This window comes from Tursiops truncatus, chromosome 17 (assembly GCF_011762595.2).
Source record: "Tursiops truncatus isolate mTurTru1 chromosome 17, mTurTru1.mat.Y, whole genome shotgun sequence".
Taxonomy (NCBI): Eukaryota; Metazoa; Chordata; class Mammalia; order Artiodactyla; family Delphinidae; genus Tursiops; species Tursiops truncatus.
This window is the reverse complement of record NC_047050.1, coordinates 7,511,393-7,533,400: the sequence shown is the minus strand read 5'-3', so window position 1 is coordinate 7,533,400 and position 22,008 is coordinate 7,511,393. Positions and strand designations below refer to the sequence as shown.

Sequence of the window (22,008 nt, the reverse complement as noted above, 5' to 3'; positions counted from 1 at the left end):
TCACATGGTCGATTTTTATTTCCTTATCAGCAAAATGGAGGTCAAAATAATCGTTTTTTTTCCTTTTTTGTCCACCAGAGGTAAAAGAGCCTAAACCTCATTTTCCCAATATAAGATGTGATGACACTATACATGCTCTGTATATTCAGCATGAACATCACTTGAATAAATGGTAGACAACTAAATACACGGGTCCCCCCACCATTTGTTATACACTCAAATATATGTGTATAGCATCTAAATATTAAGTTTAAAAATCTGTAATGGGAACTGAAAATGTAAAGGATGAGTTCTGGTCTCCTATTTCTATGGGAATACCACATAGGCAAGAATATTTTGGTTGCAATTGGCTTTTTAATTTCATTGACATTTAGGAGATGAATTCTGGGGTGTACCTCTACTATCACATTTAAACGTGCATTTCTTCAGCAAATAGCAAAAAGGATGAATGATAATTGCATGTTTGGAGCAACCCCAAGTTGTATAAAACTGACTAGAATCCACTTCATAGGAAGGGTGAATTCTCTTATTATAACTTGTAACTTGGAAATTATAATTTACAGTTTGGAAACAAATAAACATAATACGTGTGTACCACAGTAGTTTGCTAATACAGAGAGGTTTTATGTGGAGAGAGCTTTCTATGTTTGTATTATATAAAAAAGTGTTTCGGGGCTTCCCTGGTGGCGCAGTGGTTGAGAGTCCGCCTGCCAATGCAGGGGACGCGGGTTCGTGCCCCGGTCCGGGAAGATCCCACATGCCGTGGAGCGGCTGGGCCCGTGAGCCATGGCCGCTGAGCCTGCACATCCAGAGCCTGTGCTCTGCAACGGGAGAGGCCACAACAGTGAGAGGCCCAAGTACAGCAAAAAAAAAAAAAAAAAAGAAAAAAAGTGTTTCTTTGTGTGTATATAGTCTGTGTGTGGTGTTAATCTTTTTTTTTTTTTTGGTGGTGTTAATCTTATACATGATTTTATAAATATAAAACGATACCCATCTATTTAATAGTAGATCTATCTGAGAAATTCTTACCTCTGTAAGTATCTAGTTTAGGCAGACTAGGGTATCATTTTATTTTTATGCTCTTTATAAAATAATTTGGAAAAAAAAACTGGAAGTACAGTCTTGGGTGCCATTTTCCATTTATCATCCCAGTTGAAGACAAGCAGCATAAATTCAGGTAAGAGCAGAACAGTCGGCACATGAGAGGCTACAGTTAAAAGAAAAACATGAGTCCGCAATACTATAAGTAGAGCAGTGCTGAATGATGTTGCCAGCGGGGCCCCGAACTGGAAAAGAGAAGGACATCAGCGTGGTTTAGAAATATAATGAGCTTGCATCCAGCTGTCAGCATCATCAGCAAGACGATGAAACAGTTGAGGATTCTCACTGTAGAATTCACAGGTCAGAGCCAGCCCATAAAACAGAAGTGGGACCCTTCATAACAGGACTTTCCAGTCTTCACTCTCTCCCCCAGGTTGTCATTGAAATGAAGCTTTTTTAGATCAAAATATACACCATCTTACCTACTACTAAATGAATAAAGAGGATTCATGTATTATGCTAAGTTGTTGGTGCTTCACTTCATTGATTTTAATTATATCCTGTTATTTTAGCTCAGTGTTACTGACATTTTGGACTCGGTAATTCTTTTTTTGTGGACAGCTATCCTGTGCATTTTTCTCTAATACCACTTTGATCCTTCCCCTCAACAGATCCTTCGTGGACGAAATCATTATGCTGAGTAAATCAGTACATCCAGAGATTAACAGTAAACCTATTTCCAGCAACAACGCAACAAATGCTGGAAAAATGGTGCTATCTTATGCTGCAAATTGTCCAATTGCTTACAGGGAAATACAAGAGTAAACTTCATGGTCTCGACTTGCATTAGGTAACTGGACCTTGGTTAAAATATAAAGATAGACCACAGCACAACAGGAAAAGGAAACAGGTCTAGTTCTAAACTGAAAGGAATCATCAAGGTACCAGTTAGGCTTAATCTTAATGAATGATCACATAGTTTTAAATTTCTAAAAAGAACCCTTAGTCAGATGGTCCATAATCAGGACACTGGCATTTGTATAAATCATTCTATCTTTAAACATAATTATGTTTAAATAATTTATATTTAAAAATGGCTTTTAAGAAAGTTTTTTTCTTTAATACCGGAGTTCTCTAACTTCTCTACACATGAGAGCCAAGGATTGGCTAGGAATCAAGTACTTTTTAAAGATTATACAGAAGAGGACACTGACCTGTGAGCTGCCCGAACACCGACCACCACTCTTACTAGCTGACCAGGATGCACTCAGGATACCTGCCTTACTTTTTTAACTCCTCACATGATCAGCTCTCCCAGAGGGTCCTCAAGTTCAGGCAGTAAGCTGAGGATAAACTCCTGTCTGAGCCCACAGCCCAAGTTTCTACCCACTGTGCTAAATGGCCTCTCCCATGGAGGATGGCATAATTAGGCAAATCCAAGTCCTTAGAAAGCAAAAACAGAAGGTATAGCACTTAGAACAAACATCTTTGAAATGAATTATTATTTTCTCCAACCCCAAGTCTAAGTCACTAACTGATCAAGAATCTAAAGACCCTGTAAAACTAATGTACTTATTGCTTGTTTTCAGGATGATTCCTCTTTGGATCTAATTCTAGCAGGCTAACTCTTGCTTAAATCCCAGAGAGCGTATACTGTAATTTTATGAGCTGAATAGTTTCCCACTGAGGCCTCAGCTCTCCTGCTGCAGGAGCCGGTGCTGACTGCTGTAACAAGGAGGGTGTCTGACAGATGCTGGCTTAGTTCTCCTTCCTTCCCTTTTCAAAGTAGAAAGAACAGGTTTTGTTAGTCTTCCCTGACCTCGAAGAAAGAAACTAAGTACCTGTTTTCCAACATCAATTGCTGAATGAAAAAAAAAAAGGGGGGGGGGGGTGTTATTCAGACTTGATATCAGATATTATTAAGGAATTACTGCTAAGTTTAATAATGGTATAATAATGGTATGATGGACATATTTTTTTTTAAATTACTGTTACTGAAATTTGTAGGTAAAATATTTCTGGAATTTGCTTACAAACAGGGCACATAATAAAATAGTATCATCAAAATGTCAAAATGGTGGTAACTTCTGAAGCTAGATGATGCATATGTAGGTTTACTTTTAAAAATGGTGACACTATTTAAACTGATTTATAATAGCAGCTCCATCAATCTTACTGTGAGGCTACCAAAATGCTTTTAATACAGGGGATGTAAAAAAAAAAAAAGGATAAATGTGTACTGTCATATAAATGCTCTTTACTTAATGATGAACTTAATTATTTTAAAGTCTGACATACATAGAGGTCATCAATGAACTCTTTTTCAAAAAAAAAATACTAGTTCAAAACATCTAATATTTAGCCCATTTTTGGCATTCTTCCTTTAGTTACTTTGTACAACTCATCATTATCTTCCAACCAGGTGTTTTTTATTCCATATAGCCTGGCTGTCTTTTTTATGAATATTAGTGTAATTTCATGTTCTGCTTCTTCTGAGAAATAGTATGAAGGAAGTCTATGCATAATAAAAATCACAACAGTAACTCTATTATTTGTTAGGCATATGCTAAACATACAACATTTAGCATGGAGGGAACTGGTTGTATAAAAATTTGCTCTGTGTAAGAATGTGACAGACTCATGAAAGAGCCATACTTAACAAATAATGACAATAATTTGAAAAAGAAATCCTGGGGTCTTCATGAATTAAAAAAAAATCACTTAAGCCTTTATAATTATATTCCATATTCTCACATTAGTATTTCATTACAGTTGTGAGGTTTCGTAATCCTTAATTTTTATTTTTTAAATTGCCATTGTGATCTTAAAGAACAGGTTAAATTTAATTAAAGTTGCTTGTATGTGGTTATTACTATTATGTTTTGATCAAACTTTCTGAGATAATTAGACTGATGTGCAGGTGTAAGATAATACAGAGATATCCTGTGTGACTTTCACCTCGTTTCCCTCAGTGGTGGTATCCTGGAAGCATACAACCAAAATAATGAAAAGGGATACAGAACATTTCCGTTTTCAGGGATCCCTCACGCTGTCTTTTTATAACCATACCACCTCCTCTTCCACCCTGACACCCTGGCTTAACACTGGCAATGACTAATCTGTTCTCCATTTCTCGAATTTTGTCATTTCAACCAAGTCATATAAACGGAATCACACAATGTGCAACCTTTTGGGACTGACTTTACTCATTAAGCATACTTTCCTGGAGATTCATCCAGGTTGCTGCATGTCACAACAGTTCGTTCTTTTTTGATGCTGAGTACTATTCCATGATGTGGATGTACTATACACTTTGTCTAACTATTCATCCGCTGAAGGACATCTGGGTTGTTTCCAGTGTTTGGTTATCATGAATTAAGCTGCTATGAACATCTGTGTATGGGTTTCTGTGTGAACATACGTCTTCAATTCTCTCGGATAAATGCCCAGGGGTGCAACTGCTATGTCATATGATAGATGCACACTCAGCTTTTAAAGAAACTGCCGAACTGTTTTCTAAAGTGGCTACATCACTTTAACATTCCCACCAGCAATGCACGAATGACCTAGTTTCTCCACATGCTTGCTAGCATTTGGTGTTGTCACTATGTTTCATTTTAGTGTGTAGTGATACCTCATAGAGGTCTTAATTTGCATTTCTCTAATAGCTAGTGATGCTGAATATCTTTTCAAGTACTTATCTGCCATTTATATATGCTCTTTTATGAAATGTCTGGTCATGTCTTCTGACCATCTTCTAATTGGACTGTTTTTTTTACTATTGAGTTTCAAGAGTTCTTTATTTTAGATACTAGCGGTCCTTTGTCGGATATTTGGTTTGTAAATACTTTCTCCCAGTCTGTAGGTTGTCTTTTCATCCTCTTACCAGGCTTATTCATAGAACAAAAGTTTTTAAAGACTAATTTATCAGTTTTTCCTTTTATGGATCATGCTTTTAGGGACAAGCATGCCTACTGCTAGAACCAAAAGATTTTCTCCTGTTTTTTTCCATAAAAGATAAATAGGTAGAACATTTTACATTTAATTCTGTGATCAGTTTTGAGTTAGTTTTTGTATAAGGTTGTGAGACTTAGGTCCTTTCTTTTTTTTTTTGCTTATGGATGTCCAATTGCTACAGCACCATTTGTTGAAATGGCTATTTTACCCTGTGAATTGTTTTTGCACCTTTGTTAAAAAGCAGTTGGGGGCTTCCCTGGTGGCGCAGTGGTTGGGAGTCCGCCTGCCGATGCAGGGGACACAGGTTCGTGCCCCGGTCCGGGAAGATCCCACATGCCGTGGAGCGGCTGGGCCCGTAAGCCATGGCCGCTGAGCCTGCGTGTCCGGAGACTGTGCTCTGCAGTTGGGCATATTTGTGGGTTCTCTATTTGGTTCCACTGATGTTTCTCTCCCTTCACCAATATCACACAGTCTTGACAACTACAGCTACGTTAAGACTTGAAATCAAATAGAGTGATTCTTCCTACTTTATTCTTTTTCAAAGTTGTTTTAGTTATTCTAGCTCCTTTGCCTTTCAATATGTATTTTATAATAATATTGTCAGATTATCTACAAAAAAATCCTACTGGAATTTTGTTTGGTAAGAGTTGGGTTAAACCTGTATATCAATTTACGAAAAAGTGACATCTTTACTAGGTTGAGAATTCCAAACAATGAACACAGTGTATGTCTCTCCATTTATTTAGATCTTCTTTACTTTCTTTCATCAGCATTTTGTAGTTTTCAGCATACATGTCCTATACCTGTCATTTTTAGATTTATACCTAGGTATTTCATTTTCTTTTTGTGTGATTATAGATGGCACTGTACTTTAAATTTTGGTGTTCATTGTGAGTATATAGAAATACAGTAGATTTTTTATATATGTCTTGTAAAAATCCTGTAAACTTGCTGAACTCACTTATTAGCTCTAGTTTATTTATTTTGCAAATTCCTTGGGATTCCTACAGAGACAATCATGTCATCCACAAAATAAACAGTTTTATGTCTTCCTTCTTGAGCTGTGTGCCTTTATTTCATGCCTTTATATCATGAGAACAGGTATCCTTGCTTTGTTCCTGATCTAAGGGGTAAAGCATTCAGCCTTTCACCACTAAGTATAATGTTAGTTGTAGGTTTTTTTGTAGATGCTCTTTAACAAGCTGAGGAAGTCCTCCTCAATTCCTTTTTTTTTTTTTTTGAGGGTTTTTAAACACGGCTGGTGTTGGATTTTGTCACATGCATTTTCTGCACTGACTGCTATGATGTGATTTTTCTTCTTTATCCTATTAAAATGGCAGATTATACTGAACCAGCTCTGTATCCCTGGAATAAGTTCCTTCTGGCCATGATGTATGTATTACATAGGCACATGTATATGATTTCATATGTTGTTGAAATTCTACTTGCTGATATTTTGTTGAGAATTTTTTTCATATATTAATAAATGTTATCAGTCTGTACCCTTTTTTTTTTTCCTTTGGTTTTGGTATCAGGGCAATATTAGCTTCTTAAAATAAATAAGGAAATGTTCTACCTCTTCTATTTTCTGGAAAAGATAGTGTAGAATTGGTGTTCATTCTTTCTGTAAATGTTTGGTAGAATCCTCCAGTGAAACCATCTGAACCTAGATATTTCTTTTTGGAACATTTTTAAATTACTAATTCAATCTCCTTAATAGTTATAGGGCTGTTCAAACACTCTATTTCATACTAGGAGAGCTGTAGTAGTTTGTGCTGAGTTTGTGTTCTTTTTGTCCATTTCATCTAATTTACCATATTTATGTATTATTCCTTTGATGTCTGCAGGATCTATAGTTATAACTTCTGTTTTGTTCCTGATATTGGTAATCTGTACCTTCTCTCTCTTTGCTTCTTTGTCAGTCTTGCTATATTATCTACTTAAAAAAAACCAGCCTTTAAAAATTTCCTCTATTGTTTTCCTGTTTTTGATTTCACTGATTTCTGCTCTTATCTTTATTATTTTCTTCCTTCTATTTGCTTTGGGTTCTTGAGGTAGGAGCTAAGATTCTTGATCTGAGACTTTTCCCTTTTCTAACGAACGTGGTTAATGCTATAAACCTCCCTCTCTGCACTGCATTATGTGTTTCCCACAAATTCTGGGATGTTGTATTTTACTTTTCATTCAGTTCAATGTATTTTTAAAATTTCCTTTGAGACTTCCCCTTTGACACACACATTATGTAGAAGTGTACTGTTTAGCTTCCAAGTCTCTGAAGAATTTCCCAGTTACCTGTTATTGATAATCAGAACCAAAAGAACTGAGAGGAGAAACAAATCCATAATTATAGGTGGAGACGATGATTGATTTCTAGTTTAATTCCATTGGTTCTACTGGTTTTTGCTTCATACATCTTGCAGCTCTGTAGTTTGGTGCACATAAATTTAGGATTGCTATTATCTCCCTGGTGGACTCTTCTTTTATTATCATATAATGTCCCACTCTGTCAACTTTATCTGGTATTAAGAGAGCCACTCATGCTTTCTTTTGATTAATGTTTGTGTCATATGTATTTTCCCATCATTTTATTTTCAAACCGCCTGTATCATTATATTTGAAGTCAGTTTCCTGTAGACACCATATAGATGGGTCATATTTTTGAATCCTCTCTGCCAAGCTCTGTCTTTTGATTGGTGTATTTAAATCATTTATATTCCAGGTAATTATTGCTATGTGAGGGTTTAAGTATGCCACTTTATTTTTGTTTGCTAATTTTTTTCTTTTTCCTGCCTTTCTGAGGGTTAACTGAACACTTTTTAGCATTCTACATTGATTTATCTACTGTTTTTTAGTGTGTCTCTTTGTGTATTTTTTAGTAGTTGCTCTGAGTATTGCATTATACATACATACATACATACATACATACATACATAAATAAAACCTTATCACAGTCTGCTAGTGTTGTCATTTTACCAAGTCAGGTGAAGTATAAAAACCGTACATCCCTTGATGTCCCTTTCTCCAGTGTGGTTTTATTTCCTATATGTACACTGAAAACCACATCAGACATTAGAGTTTTGCTTCAATTGTCAAATGTAATTTACAAGACTTAAAAGTTTTAAGAAATAAGTCTATTGTGATTATTCATACTTCTGGTTACTGGTGTTCCCTCTTAAAAGGTTCTTTCTTTTATCATTTCATTTGTTAGATAATTTCTTTAGCCATTCGTTTATGGTGGATCTGCTACTGATAAATTCTTGCTTTTCTTTCATCTGAGAATGTCTTGATTTCCCTTCACTCCTGAGATATTTTTGTTGGTTCTAGTATTGTGGACTGAAAGGTTTTTTTTCAGCTCTTGAAAAATGTGCTATTTCCTTCCGGCCTCCATGGTTTCTGACAGAATTCTGCTGTCATTCCAGTTAGTAAGGAATTGTTTTTCAACAATTGTTTTTCACTGCTTTCAGGATTTTTTCTTTGTCTTTAGCTTTCAGAGATTTGCCTATGGACAGCAGTTTGTCTTGGTGTGGATTTTTAAGGTTTATCCTGTTTGGAGCTGCCTCAGATTCTTGAATCTGTAGGTTTATATCTTCTGCCACATTTGGGAAGTTTTCAGTCATTACTCCTTTGAGTACTTTTTCAGAGCCATCTTCTTTCTTCTCTCCTTCTAGGAGTCTGATAATACAATGTTAGAGCTTTTATTATAGCCCCACAGATTCCTGAGGCACTGCTCATTTTTTTTCTACTCTATTTCTCTCTGTAGTTTAAACTGAGTAGTTTCTATTGTTCTACCATCCAGTTCACTATTTCTCTCCTCTGTCCCCATCATTCTGTTGTTGACTCCATCCACTGAGTTTTACATTTGTTGTTATATTTTTCAGTTCTAAAATTTCTACCTTGTTCTTCTTTTTATCTTGTAGTTATTTTGCTGAGACTATTTTTCATTTGTTTCAAGCATGCATGCATGTTATTTCAAACATGTTTCAAACATGCATGCATGTTGAGGCATTTTTATGATGGTTGCCTAAACAATCTTTGTCAGATAATTCTAACATCTCTGTCATCTTGCTGTTGGCATCTATTGATTTTTTTTTTCATTCAGTTTCAGGTCTTCCTACTTCTAGGTATGGTGAGTTTCTACTGGAACTTGGACATTTTGGGTACTGTGTTATGAGACTTGGGATCTTATTTAAACCTATGCTTTAGCTGGCTTCCTCTGACACAACTCCTACAGGGAAATGAGGAGCGTGGAAAAACCTCATTATAGCCAGCCGATGGTGGAAGTAGTACCATAATTTCCTTTGTGATGTTTGGCTGTAGTAGAATATTTTCTCTAAAAGCTTTCTGTCTGGACTTCCCTGGTGGCGCAGTGGCTAAGAATCTGCCCGCTAATGCAGGGGACATGGGTTTGAGCCTTGGTCCGGGAAGATCCCATATGCCGCGGAGCAACTAAGCTTGTGCGCCACAACTACTGAGCCTGCGCTCTAGAACCCGCGAGCCACAACTACTGAGCCTGCACTCTAGAACCCGTGAGCCACAACTACTGAGCCCACGTGCCACAACTACTGAAGCCCGTGCGCCTACAGCCCGTGCTCTGCCACAAGAGAAGCCACCGCAATGAGAAGCCCACACACCACGACAAAGGGTAGCCCCTGCTCGCCGCAACTAGAGAAAGCACGTGCGCAGCAATGAAGACCCAAGGCAGCCAAAAGTAAATAAATAAAGTTAAAAAAAAAAAGATTATTTCTTAATATTCTTGGCTTCTGAGAGGCAAATTAATTTACATGATTAAGTAAAGTACTGCTCTCTCATGAGTATGGGAAATACCCGCCTGATCAAATTTAAACAATTATTTTTATTATTAACCAAGGATACAGAATTTTTGTAATAAATGCTGCCAAAACATTAATGAAATATATTTTATTTAAATGTTCAGCCAAACTGCCAATAGTAATTTGCTACTTACACATAAACACCTACTGTTACTTGTTAAAAATAAGAAAAATGAACACAAAGGCATTAGAGTCAAAACTAGAAATTTAGAATTACTTTCCGGTAGTGGCTGCCTTGTCATCTAACTTCACAGTATGGTTCTTTCATAAAATACAGACAATTCTGGCTTTAAGGTTCGCAAAATCAACAAGAAAATCCATTGTTAATTATCAGTAAGGATATGTTTCAGATGTCTTGAAACCCCCATAACACGTTGGCCCTTACAGTTTCAAATCCAACACCTCTAATAAAGGAGTGCTTCATGGAAACAGGCAGCTTTATATGTCTATTTTAAGTCAAACAAGAGAACAGAACGGATTTCTCTCTGGGTTTGCTGGGTGAAGTAAAACATTATTCTTGGATGTTATCAAGATGTAATTAATTTGCAACACAGGTAAACCATTAGTTGGAGCCTGTAAGAAGAGTATTAAGGACAATCACAGAGCACCTCATCAAGTATAGATGAGTATAATATCTTACCTAAGAATTCTTCAGTGAAAATACCAATGCTGTTGAACTACCGTAGTCAATTTTTGGGTTCAACGGTTAATCAGACATGCTCCGAGTACTATTCCTAATAAGTATTTACTCATTGTTCACTATGTTGAAGGCACAGTGCTAGTTGTGGCCTATGACCCCATCCTCTGCTATCCTTAGGACAAGTGCTTCTCCAATCATTTGTTTTCTAGAATCCCCTTCTGCCGCTGCTCTTAAGATTCTTACCCAGAAGGTGGAAACTCCAGCATTACTCTGGGCAAACTACATATTTTCTTATTCTCATTTCTGCTTTTTATGAAATAGAGTGTAGTAATACATTTACCTAAGAGAGGATTAACTGTCTATTCCTGTATGTATAATAAATAAATACCATATCCACATTCACAAAGCACAGAAGAACATGGTGTGTTCACAAAACTTCCATAGTTCAGGTTGATCAATGGAAATAACTGATACTACAATTTTTATTTATTAATTATGTCAGAATTCCCATGCTTTGTATAATGTTACATTGCAATAATATAATACTTTCCCTACTTAAGCAGAAGTGGATACAAATAGCTACAAATGTTTAGTGTCTTGAAACATTTCCAAATTTTGTTAGTGTTCTTTTTTTTCCCTCTCAAGAAACATAAAAATGATTTTAAGGAAAGTATATACAAAGATCTGTGAAAGCATTTTGGCTTCAAGTGAAGGCTCAGAATATAATTGAAGAGCCTGATATAAGATGAACATTACAAGGCATTTCAAAGGAAAGAAATTTTCTACTTTACAAGCTTCAAGGACTATCTGTGACTAAAAAGCTTACAGGGGATAATCAACAAATGAATATTAAGGTATATAAAAAGTTTCTATTAAGAAGATAAAACATTTTAAAAAGGCCTCTTACTTACCTCTTCTACATTAGAAGCAGTCTTAGCCGAAGTTTCCATGAAGATAAGTCCATGTTCTCGTGCAAAAGCTTCACCTTCTTCTTTTTTTACTTCTCTTCTAGATTCTAAATCACTAAACACAGGGAAAAAAGGACCAAGTTATCAACGAACATAGTACAATTAGAGACATCTGTGGAAACTGTACCATAAGATTCAAAGTTGTGCTGACCATTCTTTCAATTAATTTTTGACACACAATAATCAACTTCATTATTCAGTGTATTATGAGAGTCAAAAAGAGCACACTGCTTAGCTTCAAAGAACTAACAATCCAACTAAAGAAAGATTCTAAGTTAGAGCCCTAGAATGCTAAAACTAGAGAAACCCAAAGGGAACATCTAGCCCAAACCCTACCTTTCAGTTACAGTGGGTTCCCAAAGAAGGGAACCATCTTACTCAACATAATAATTTGAGAGAGCAAAATTACACTAGTCCCCTTATCCTTTAGCCAGACTGAGTTTCTATGAATGTGATAAAAATAAGTCACACAATTTTCAGAAACTATAGGAAACTGCTTAATAAAATTCAAAGCAGTTTAGAAACATTAATTAATTTTTAATCCCAGTTAATTCCCAATAGAACTGTTAATGGAAGAAGAGAGAGAGAAACAAAAGTCTAAGCTAGAAATTTTGGACAAAAGTATGGTATTCATTTTTATCATACTGAAATTGTATTAGTTAAGGTAGGGGTAAAAAGTAGAAGTCTCCTCTTCAAGTGTGTTTTATTGTAAACACATTTAAACTTTACTACTACAAATTTATGTGCCCAGAAAAGGATGGAGAAAAATATAATATCCGTGTACTTCCATCTAGCCTTGACACATATTATTTTGACAGATTTGTATCAGATTTCTTTTCTGCTGAGAAATAAAATCAATAGTTACAAGTTGACTGTGCTATGAAATACTAGTGGTAAAACGAGAACATAAAAAGCAGGCAAACTCAGTTTGCAAATATCATAGCATGACTGGACGAGGATAATTTATCCAACTATACTCTGGGGGCTTCCTGTGTGCCAAGCCCTATCCTGGATCTGGGGACAGACCACTCAACAAAACAGACATAGTACCAACCCCCTGCCTCCAGGTGGAGCTTATATTCTAGTAAGTGTAAAAAATGGCGGCGCGGGGGTGGGGGGGTGGGGGGGACACTAGCAACAGTGACATGGTAACGTGCTCCTGAAATTCAGTCCCCTTATCTGACAATCATTCTTAAAGGAAAATTAGCTTTGAAGTACACAAAATCTTCAAGAAAATACTTTCCCTTAACTGCCCTTTATCCCATTTTATGCATATGCCACATTTTATTTAAACAATCCCTTATTTGGAGATATTTAAAGTTACTCCCAGTTTTCCCCTACCAGTATCGCTGATGATGCCTGCATTTGCAAATGTTTCTTAACAAAGAGGGTTAAGGATGTGTACATTTAAGGGATGGTTTGAAAAAAAGAAAGCGGCACTTCAGTATTCTGTATTTCTGTTTTATCACTCTTCGTTTCCTCAGTTTTCCAGGTGTAAAATCATATTGTTGTCTTTGACTTTTCACTCCATTAATCCCATTTAAATTGCTTTTACTACTTAAATATCTTTCTTTCCTAAACCATTCTCTTAATTTATGCTTTTTTGTTTAGGGTATTCTAATCCCTTGACTATTAAAAACTTTCATCCTTGCAGACTCTGCATCCTATTTCCTGTATAACCAATATCAAATGCCACAGTTAAGAAAAATCCATATCATATCTGTCATTCTGACTAGGTCACTGTCTTTCTCAAACCCCTCCACTGGCTCCCTACTGCTTAATTCACCTAACTCAAAAATTGTTTATTCCCTGTTTCCATGTCTACCCCAATTCACCTCATCTAATAATAATCCCCTCATTTATCTCTGCTCGTTTCCATTCACTCTTTGCATGCCATACATTCTTTCTTCCCTTCTCCTAGTTTCTTCCCTAAAATGTCTTTCCACACCTACTGTATCCTAAGGATAAGAGCTACCCATCTACAATCATCAGAAACATCTTCTGTACATACTATACTTTGCTCTTTCTTTTCACAACTGAACTATGGGCAGCAACCAAATTTAAGCCACCAGTAAGCTGCCGGCCACCTTGTTTCAGACACAAGGAAAACACCGGCAAGACAAAACTATGAAAATTCTCTTTATTCTTCAAATATTCTCTTACTATTTCACACATTATCATTGAATGGTAGTATGAATACTCCCATATTACAAAGACTAAAGCTTCCCTCCAATAGCCTTATGCTTAAAAGGATTTTGATATCTGTGGGGAATCCAATCCCCCATGGATGTGGAAGGACAACTGTATGTTCTCTTAACAGCAAACCTCAATTAAAATAACACTTAAAAAAATCTAATCTATGCAGTATAATATTTGTTATATTACTTTTTTTACAGTTTTACTGCAATATAATTGACATAAAAAACTGCACATTTAATATAAAATTTGATGAGTTTCACGTATGTACACCTGGTGAAGCCATCAGTCTCCCAAAAGTTTCCTCATTCCCCACTGTAATCCATCCTTTCCTTCCCCTGTACCCTAGTCAACTAATGATCTGCTTTCTGCTACTAGAGAATAGTCTGCATTTTGTGGGGTTTCATATTAATGGAATCATATAGTATGTTTTCTTTTTTGTCTGCTTTTTTTCACACTCAGCATAATTATTTTGAGATTCATCCACTTTGCTGCATATATCAATAGCTCATTCCTCTTTATTGCTGAGTGTATTCCATTGTACGGCTGTATCACAATTTATCCATTCACCTGTCAATTGAATTTTGGGTTGTTTCCAGTTTGGTGCTATTGCAAATAAAGCCACTATGAGAGTCTGTGTATAATTTTTTGTGTAAAGCATGTTTTTCTTGGGTAAATACCTAGAAGTGAAGTGGCTAGGTGGTATGACAAATGTACGTTTATTTTCTAAAGAAACCACCAAATTGTTTTGCAAAATCGTTGTATCATTTTGCATTTCCACCAGCAATGCGAGAGTTTCAGTTCCTTTAGATCCTTGCCAATACTTGGTAAGTTAATCTTTCCTATTTAAGTGATGTTTGACAAAACCAGAATCCCTAAGATTTTATATGCTTTCTTCTAGAATATTTTTTATACTTTTAGCTCCTGTATTTAGGTCTGTAATCCATTTCCAGTTAATTTTTGTATATGGTGTGAGGTAAGGGTTAAGGTAAATTTTTTTGCACATGGCTATTCAATTGTTCCAGCACCATTTGATGAAAACATTACCCCTTCCCCCACTGAACCTTGGCATCTTTGTCAAAAGAATTAATTGACAGGACTTTCCTGGTGCTGCAGTGGTTAAGAATCTGCCTGCCAATGCAGGGGACACGGGTTTGAGCCCTGGTCCGGGAAGATCCCACATGCCGCAGAGCAACTAAGCCCATGAGCCACAACTACTGAGTCTGCACTCTAGAGCCTACAAGCCACAACTACTGAGCCCTCGTGCCACACCTACTGAAGCCCTCATGCCTAGAGCCCGTGCTCTGCAACAAGAGAAGCCATGGCAATGAGAAGCCTGCACACCGCAATGAAGAGTAGCCCCTGCCAGCCGCAACTAGAGAAAGCCGTCATGTAGCAACAAAGACCCAATGCAGCCATAAATAAGTAAATAAATAAATATAAAAATACTAGTTTTAATTGTTACCACTGTAATTTTCTACTAAACTAATGAAAACTTTCCTACACTCTTGAAAGTTTATAGAAACTATGGTCAAGAAACTGTTTTCCCATGTACTATCATTTTAAATGTAGAGCACAAGGACATTCACTGCAAATAATGATCCCTAGATATATAAAGTAAAATAAGATTGAAAAAACAACATGAGCACGACACAAATATGTAAGTCTTAGAGGTAAGCTTAAAAGTACTAACGTGATATCTACTAAACAATATTAAAAGTGTTTCAGGCCTTTAAGTAGAAATACACCTGATTAATCTATGTATTATATTAAGTCATATAATACACATTAAGTCATGAAGAAGGGAAAAAAATATTTTTCTGAGTTCTGCACAGATCCTTATTTACACTGCCAAGTATTTTTGATAATACTGAACAGTGACCTAACCACCAAACATATCAGTGGGATTTATTTTAAATTACTAATCAGATAAAACTACTTAAGAGTATTCTTTAAAGTATAGCTTCCAACAAAAACTATTTCAAATAATAATTTCCAATAAAGCTTATTATATGCATTTAAAAAAACAAAAGAAACATCTTAGTATCTTGAAATTTTTATAATTTAAGAAATCAATAACTTATATTTTGCACAATGTACAAGAGACAGGCACTTTAACAGTTACCACATAAACAGTTACCATATAACAGCTATCCAGTCTTCATCATTATGTAAAAAAGCTTTAAAAGAGTCTTTTTACCTTTTATTTCCAATAAGCATAATGACCATGTTGGAATTGGAATGCTGGCGGGCATCTTCTAACCAGGTTGTCAAGTGGTTGAATGTGTCTCTTCTAAACATAAATGATAATTTGATTACTGTTTTCAAAGTATTTCCCCTAGTGGTGTACAATGAACAGTATACATTCCATTAAAGATAATTATTTTTAGCCATGTCCAAGTAGGAAACAGATTTTAAGTACAGTATCTGGAGTCAGAGCTCACTGACTATAGTTCAGTTTAGAAATTAAATGTAACCTCACTTTAGGAAATTCCAATGTATAAATATCATTACTAAATCGATCAACTTGGGGTGCTTATTAATATAAGAGAATAACTTAGTTACAGATTTCTGTAGTAAATTTAAAGTTAATTCAAGATACATAAGTTTTAAAGGCAGATAGCCAGGACATAAAGGCAAAGCTATACTTTTATTACTGATAATCATATTTATTTAGAAAGATTCTCTGCACTGACCACTGAACCAAAAAATTTCCACGTTCTCACCTTGTAATATCATACACTAGCAAAGCCCCTGCTGCACCTCTGTAATATGACCTTGTGATGGAACGGAAGGACTCTTGCCCTGCCTGTGAGGAGAGAAGAAAAGGTTGATAATTTCCTTCAACAAACTGTCCTCTACATTTTCTTATTATTCATATGTAGAATATGGACAGGTAGGGAATGAGTGCATAAAGGAAAAGAAGAAATCCTAACTTCACCAGTCTTAGGAAAAAGTCACATAATACTATACTACTACTGCTCAAGTCAACCAGACGCACATGCAATCCACAACCCCCCACCCCCCAAAACAAGACCTCTAAACCTTTTTTGGCAATCCCTGACAACCCAATTTACTGAATGGCTTCACAATACATGAATCATTATTAGAGCACAGAATGGACTCCTAGCAACTAAGCTCTGAAGACAAATTTGAAAGGAAGCAAATAACCCAGAGCCTCACATTTGAATTCAATAACCCACTCCCTGGGGCAGCTGTTGACACTAGAATAAATAAAGTCCATTGTAAATAAATGATGAATGACATCTTTACGCCCACCATCTGCTGGTGTAAAGGTTGTTGGAAGGCCAAGGATACAGATTTTATCAGTTATATCATAAACTACAGTGAGCTTTCAACAGTCATCAGATGGAATTCTTTGAGCAATCATTTTATTATGAAAAACAGAAAATGGTTCTGAATTTATGAAATTTTTTTCTCTACACTTAATCAATTTTCTCTGTTATTTGATATAAAATGCTTGTCAAAAGGCAACAGGACAAAAAGTCATCTTTATATCCACTTGTGAAAACAGACTTCAGAGATTATGCAAAATTAGTTACTTTCCCTTCTACCAGTAGCACTAATGTTCTGCTTCTTAAGAAAGGCTGGTGTGGGATATGCCTTTTGCCTCTGAGTTTAAAATTGAGACAGTTCTTATCAAAAACACTTTTTCATTTTTAATCACTTAATTTCTACCTTTGAGAAAAAATATATAAATTAAGTAAACAAAGCCAGTGTTCACAATTTTTGTATTCAAAATCTACTAAGTCCTTGAAAAATACTCATGTTTCCATATTCTGAGTTCTGATCTCCAAGTGTAAATATTAAGCCCCTCCCACCCTCAGAATGCACATGGACAGTCAGGTTCTGCCCTGTGCTAACACTGATACTCAATGCTGTAATTCTTGTTGCCATCCCACTACACTCCTGTCCCCCAGCCCCAGTGCCTAGCACTGGGTCTGGCACACATCAGGCATGCAGAGAAAGCCTGCTGAGTGAAAGAATGAATTCTAATGTCTCAGTCAAATGCACAAAATGGTCATTACTCCATCCCACCTAAATGAGTGGACATCAGTAAGTCCTGACATACTAAGATTCAGTAAAAATAACTTCTCCCAAGTGGAAACTAAAGATTAGACCTTCTTTTGGTAACCCGAACGCATTTCTGGCACTTAGAATAACGTCTTATGATAAATTAGATACTGAGAAAGCCATCACATAAAAGGGCTGTAAAAATAGCCAACTCGTTTCACAGAGTTTGAGGTTAAAACACTAGATGATACTAGCTGGAAGCATGAAATTAATTAGTCATTTTTATTGAGACACATCTTTCCCAAAAAATCCTTTCAAATCCAAGTTCAAAACTCAAGCATTATGGGAATTTCTTCTTTAACTGCTTAGCATGGGAAAATTAAGGACTAGAACAGTGTGAATTATATATACCAAGGAAGGATCATGTGGTAAACAATACAGAAAAAGATAAATATTAGTTCAAAATGAAAATCAAGCTTAGGCTCTTGTATCTCCCAAGCCTAAACAATGAGCAATGGTAAAAGTTCTTTAAATCAATCTTGGTGGGACCTTTTGTGGGAGGAGTTAAAATGAATACAGTTGACCCTTGAACAACACCGTTTTGAACTGTGTGGGTCCACTTACATGTGGAGTTTTTTTCCATGGCAAACAATACAGTACTACACAACCTGAGGCTGGTTGAATCCACGGACACAGAAGAACTGCGGATAGGAAGAACCACAGATAGGAAGGACCAACTATAAATTAGACCCAGATTTTCGACTGTGTGGGAGTTGGCAACCCTAACCCATGTTGTTCAAGGGTTAACTGTACACTGCTATAGATCTTATAGAAAAATTATAAGATCTAAAACTTCAGTGTTTCCAGTCTAGATAAGAAATAGTGAAAGGGAAAAAGTTTAGGAAAAGCACATATCTATATACCATTCCCATTCCTCCTGAACTGTTTTACAAAGAACAAACATGTTGCAATATGGAAATAATGTATATAATACATCAGTTTATACTGAATCCACTGAATCTGGATGGATTTTGCCCATCATTACAAAATCAAAAACTCCAGCAAATAAAAAATGAAACATTCCAAGTGAGGGCTGTGAAGGTAACTGTGCACCTTGAAATTTAGGATCACTGTGTAAAAAGCGAAGATCAGTGTTCAGAACAGTTTCCAAAATCTGGAGACCTGGCTTGTCGGGACAACACCCCACACTCTGGCCTAGTCTCTGTCAGTGGTGCTGGTAGCCTTAACATAAGTCTTGCCCGATAACGTGTTTTATAACAGCTTCTCCAGCTATAAACAAACTGTTAAACAACTAACTGCAGAAAGCTAGCCCAATGGTTATCTTGATCACATTAAAGCAAAGTAATCTATTTTTAAGAAGCATTTTAATATAAACCTATTCAAACTGTGATCGACTGATATTGTTTTAAATGAAAAAGAACGTCAACTTAGGGCATATAGATGTTTTTGATCCTCTTCACTATAAGATGCTGGCTTAAAGAAATTTTAGAACTTGGAACTGAACAGGATATAGAATTCTTTGTATCAAAAGAAAGGGACGCCTGGGACTTCCCTGGTGGCACAGTGGTTAAGAATCCGCCTGCCAATGCAGGGGACACGGGTTCGAGCCCTGGTCCGGGAAGATCCCATGTGCCGCGGAGCAACTAAGCCCGTGCGCCGCAACTGCTGAGCCTGCGCTCTAGAGCCCACGAGCCACAACTACTGAGCCCGCGTGCCACAACTACTGAAGCCCACGTGCCTAGAGCCCGTGCTCCCAACAAGAGAAGCCACTGCAATGAGAAGTCCGTGCACCACAACGAAACGTAGCCCCCGCTCGCCACAACTAGAGAAAGCCCGCACGCAGCAACAAAGACCCAATGCAGCCAAAACTAAATAAATAAATTTATAAAAAATAAACAAAATAAAATAAAATTTGTGCCCAGGATTTAAAAAAAAAAAAAGGGGACTCCTAACAGCAGCTAAGGGTATAAAGGAAAATGCATTTCATGAGACAGGAACTAAGTGAACAGCACCAGAAAAACCTGGTTGGGACAGCCAGAGTAGACCATGAGCTGCCAACTCACAATACAGCTCTGTGATTTCTGGGTAAAAAAAAAAAATCAGCAAGATACCAGATATGCAAAAAAGCAGTACAGAAAAGTCCGCCTCGGGAGATAACAGGCATGTTCATTTTGAGGACACTTACTACTAAAATTAGAGCCACAGAACACGTGTGAAAAAGAAGCCTTGTAGCCCTCCATTTTTCATGTGAGAATTGTTAAATTAAATAAACTTGATTCTTTGCCCCAATACCTTTAAAATTGACCTCCAATTGCCAGATAAAGATTCCCCCAAATTGGCTTCTCCGAGTGCCTAAGTCTTTCTTTGAAACAATTTTTGTAGTAACCAGTCTGGCAACTTAACTCCTCCTCTTCTGTTATCTCCATAATATACAACTTCACACACATCAAGCTACTGTTAAAAAAAATCTCTACCCTGAATGTAAGTCCTAAGCTCTTGGGAATCTGATCTCTATTTGGTTCTCTAGAATTTTATATTATTATTCAATAAAAGTCTTGTTCATACAGCCATTTTTTTTCTTACTGGTATTCTGCCCATATTCTGAATATTCCTGCTTTTGTGCCTCTGTTTAAGTCTTCGCCTGAAAATCTTTCTCCTCTATCTATTTATCCAATTTCTATTCCCTTTGAGGACCAGTTCAAGCCCCCTAATCTTCTCACAAAGCTAGGAAGCTTGCCTACCACAGCCTACACTTATCCTTTTCTCCTCACAAATCCAAAAGCAATTTCATGTGATCATTTGGTTCTAATACTATTGATTAGATAAAATGAACACACTGCTCAAATGCTTATCTTTTTTCCTCCTTAGTTCTCCTTGAGGGAGAGCCTAACTCAGAACACTGAAGTATATTTATAGTGGACACTCAAATATGTTATCTTGATTGATCCCAAACAGCCAATGAAGTTAGAAAATTAAGATTTGTGAGAATCAATATTACAGTAATACCTCTTACTTTCATTGTTAGTCATTTATCTAACAACTCCAGCTACACAGAATACAGCCAAGAGCCAGAAAGAAAAAAAGGATTTCTAAGTAGCCAAATAAGTTGTCCAGTGCTCAAGCATGGAATCTCAGGTACTTTACTAAACAGACTCAACTTAAAAATCTAGACCTGTGATCAAGGAACTGCTGTCATCGAGGAAAAAGATTTTCAAATCTACACACAAGAGCAAGACTTCTGGTTGGGACGACAGCAAGATTAGTAAGAATCACAGTAATTTTTAGGCTGCCTCAGTGACCACAGCAAGGATGGAGAAAAAGTCAACTGGGACAATTTAATTCTAGGTCTTTTAAAGGAGTTTCATACAGAAATTAAAGTAGATTCTGGTAAGAGAAATAAAGGTTGTGACTATCTAGGAAAGAAGAGATGTTGAATGCTTTAACAAATTTAAGAAAAGTTACTTTGAAAAAAGACTCAGGATGCAATTGCTGACTTCAGATTCTTCTAACACTGCCATATAAGAGAAACTGGAGACCACAGGTGGGAGGTAGACATTAATGTAGAATGACATGTCTAAGATAGTTTCCTGTCCCTGTGCTTGTTCAAGAAAATGTTGATAAACAGCTGCCAAAGGAGGTGAAACAGCTGGACCTTCAAAGGCCTCTCAGCTCCTGGGGCTGGGGGGCTGGGGGGCTGGGAGCAAGGACTGGCAGAGGCAGGACTGCTCCCCGGGGCTTGGCTCCAGGCTCTTTCTCTAGCGCGCCTGAACTCTGGTCACCCATCCTCACTGCTCCATTGAGACAACAAAAATTCTCATTTTGGGGGTAAGAAGGTGGATATGAACTGACACATTTTACAAAGGACCAAAAAATGCCTGTCATTTGCTGAAAAGGTACTTTCAGCATATAGGTTTCACATGATTTTCTACATAGTTTCACTAACTTTTATTTGATGGGAAAAATATTTGTCAGTCTAATGTAAGAATATTTTCAGGGAAGCTGAACAGACACATGGACTTAAAACATCCATACTACAAATTTTGGGGGGAGAATAAAATTTGGATATGCTGGGAAGGCAACTGAAAAAGTTAACAAAAAGCAAAAGACAAGCAAGAATAGAAAAAGGTAGGTAAAAACTGGATGAGGGTCTGAGAGTGAGAATGGAATTGGGTACAAGGCATGTTTCTCCTCTGACTTACCTTGACAGACACCAGAAATATCAAACATTTGACTTCCCGTAAAAGAAAAAAGGTTACAACAGGGGCAGCGGAAAGTGCTTTAAAGGATACACTGATAACTATTATCACTGCTTCTGGCAAGG

General features: G+C 36.6%; 1 protein-coding gene across 3 annotated transcripts in view; it reads right to left on the bottom strand.

The window, feature by feature from the left end:
• RAB2A (RAB2A, member RAS oncogene family) overlaps window positions 1–22,008 on the bottom strand; it is a 74,256-nt gene that overhangs the window by 14,091 nt on the left and 38,157 nt on the right. For all 3 annotated transcript variants that reach the window (XM_033843080.2, XM_019925284.3, XM_073794418.1), the window contains 3 exons: window positions 16,358–16,440; window positions 15,832–15,924; window positions 11,379–11,490 (listed from right to left, as the gene is read on the bottom strand). In XM_033843080.2, coding sequence (XP_033698971.1) covers window positions 11,379–11,490; window positions 15,832–15,924; window positions 16,358–16,440 — 288 coding nt within the window. The remainder of the gene's footprint in view (window positions 1–11,378; window positions 11,491–15,831; window positions 15,925–16,357; window positions 16,441–22,008) is intronic.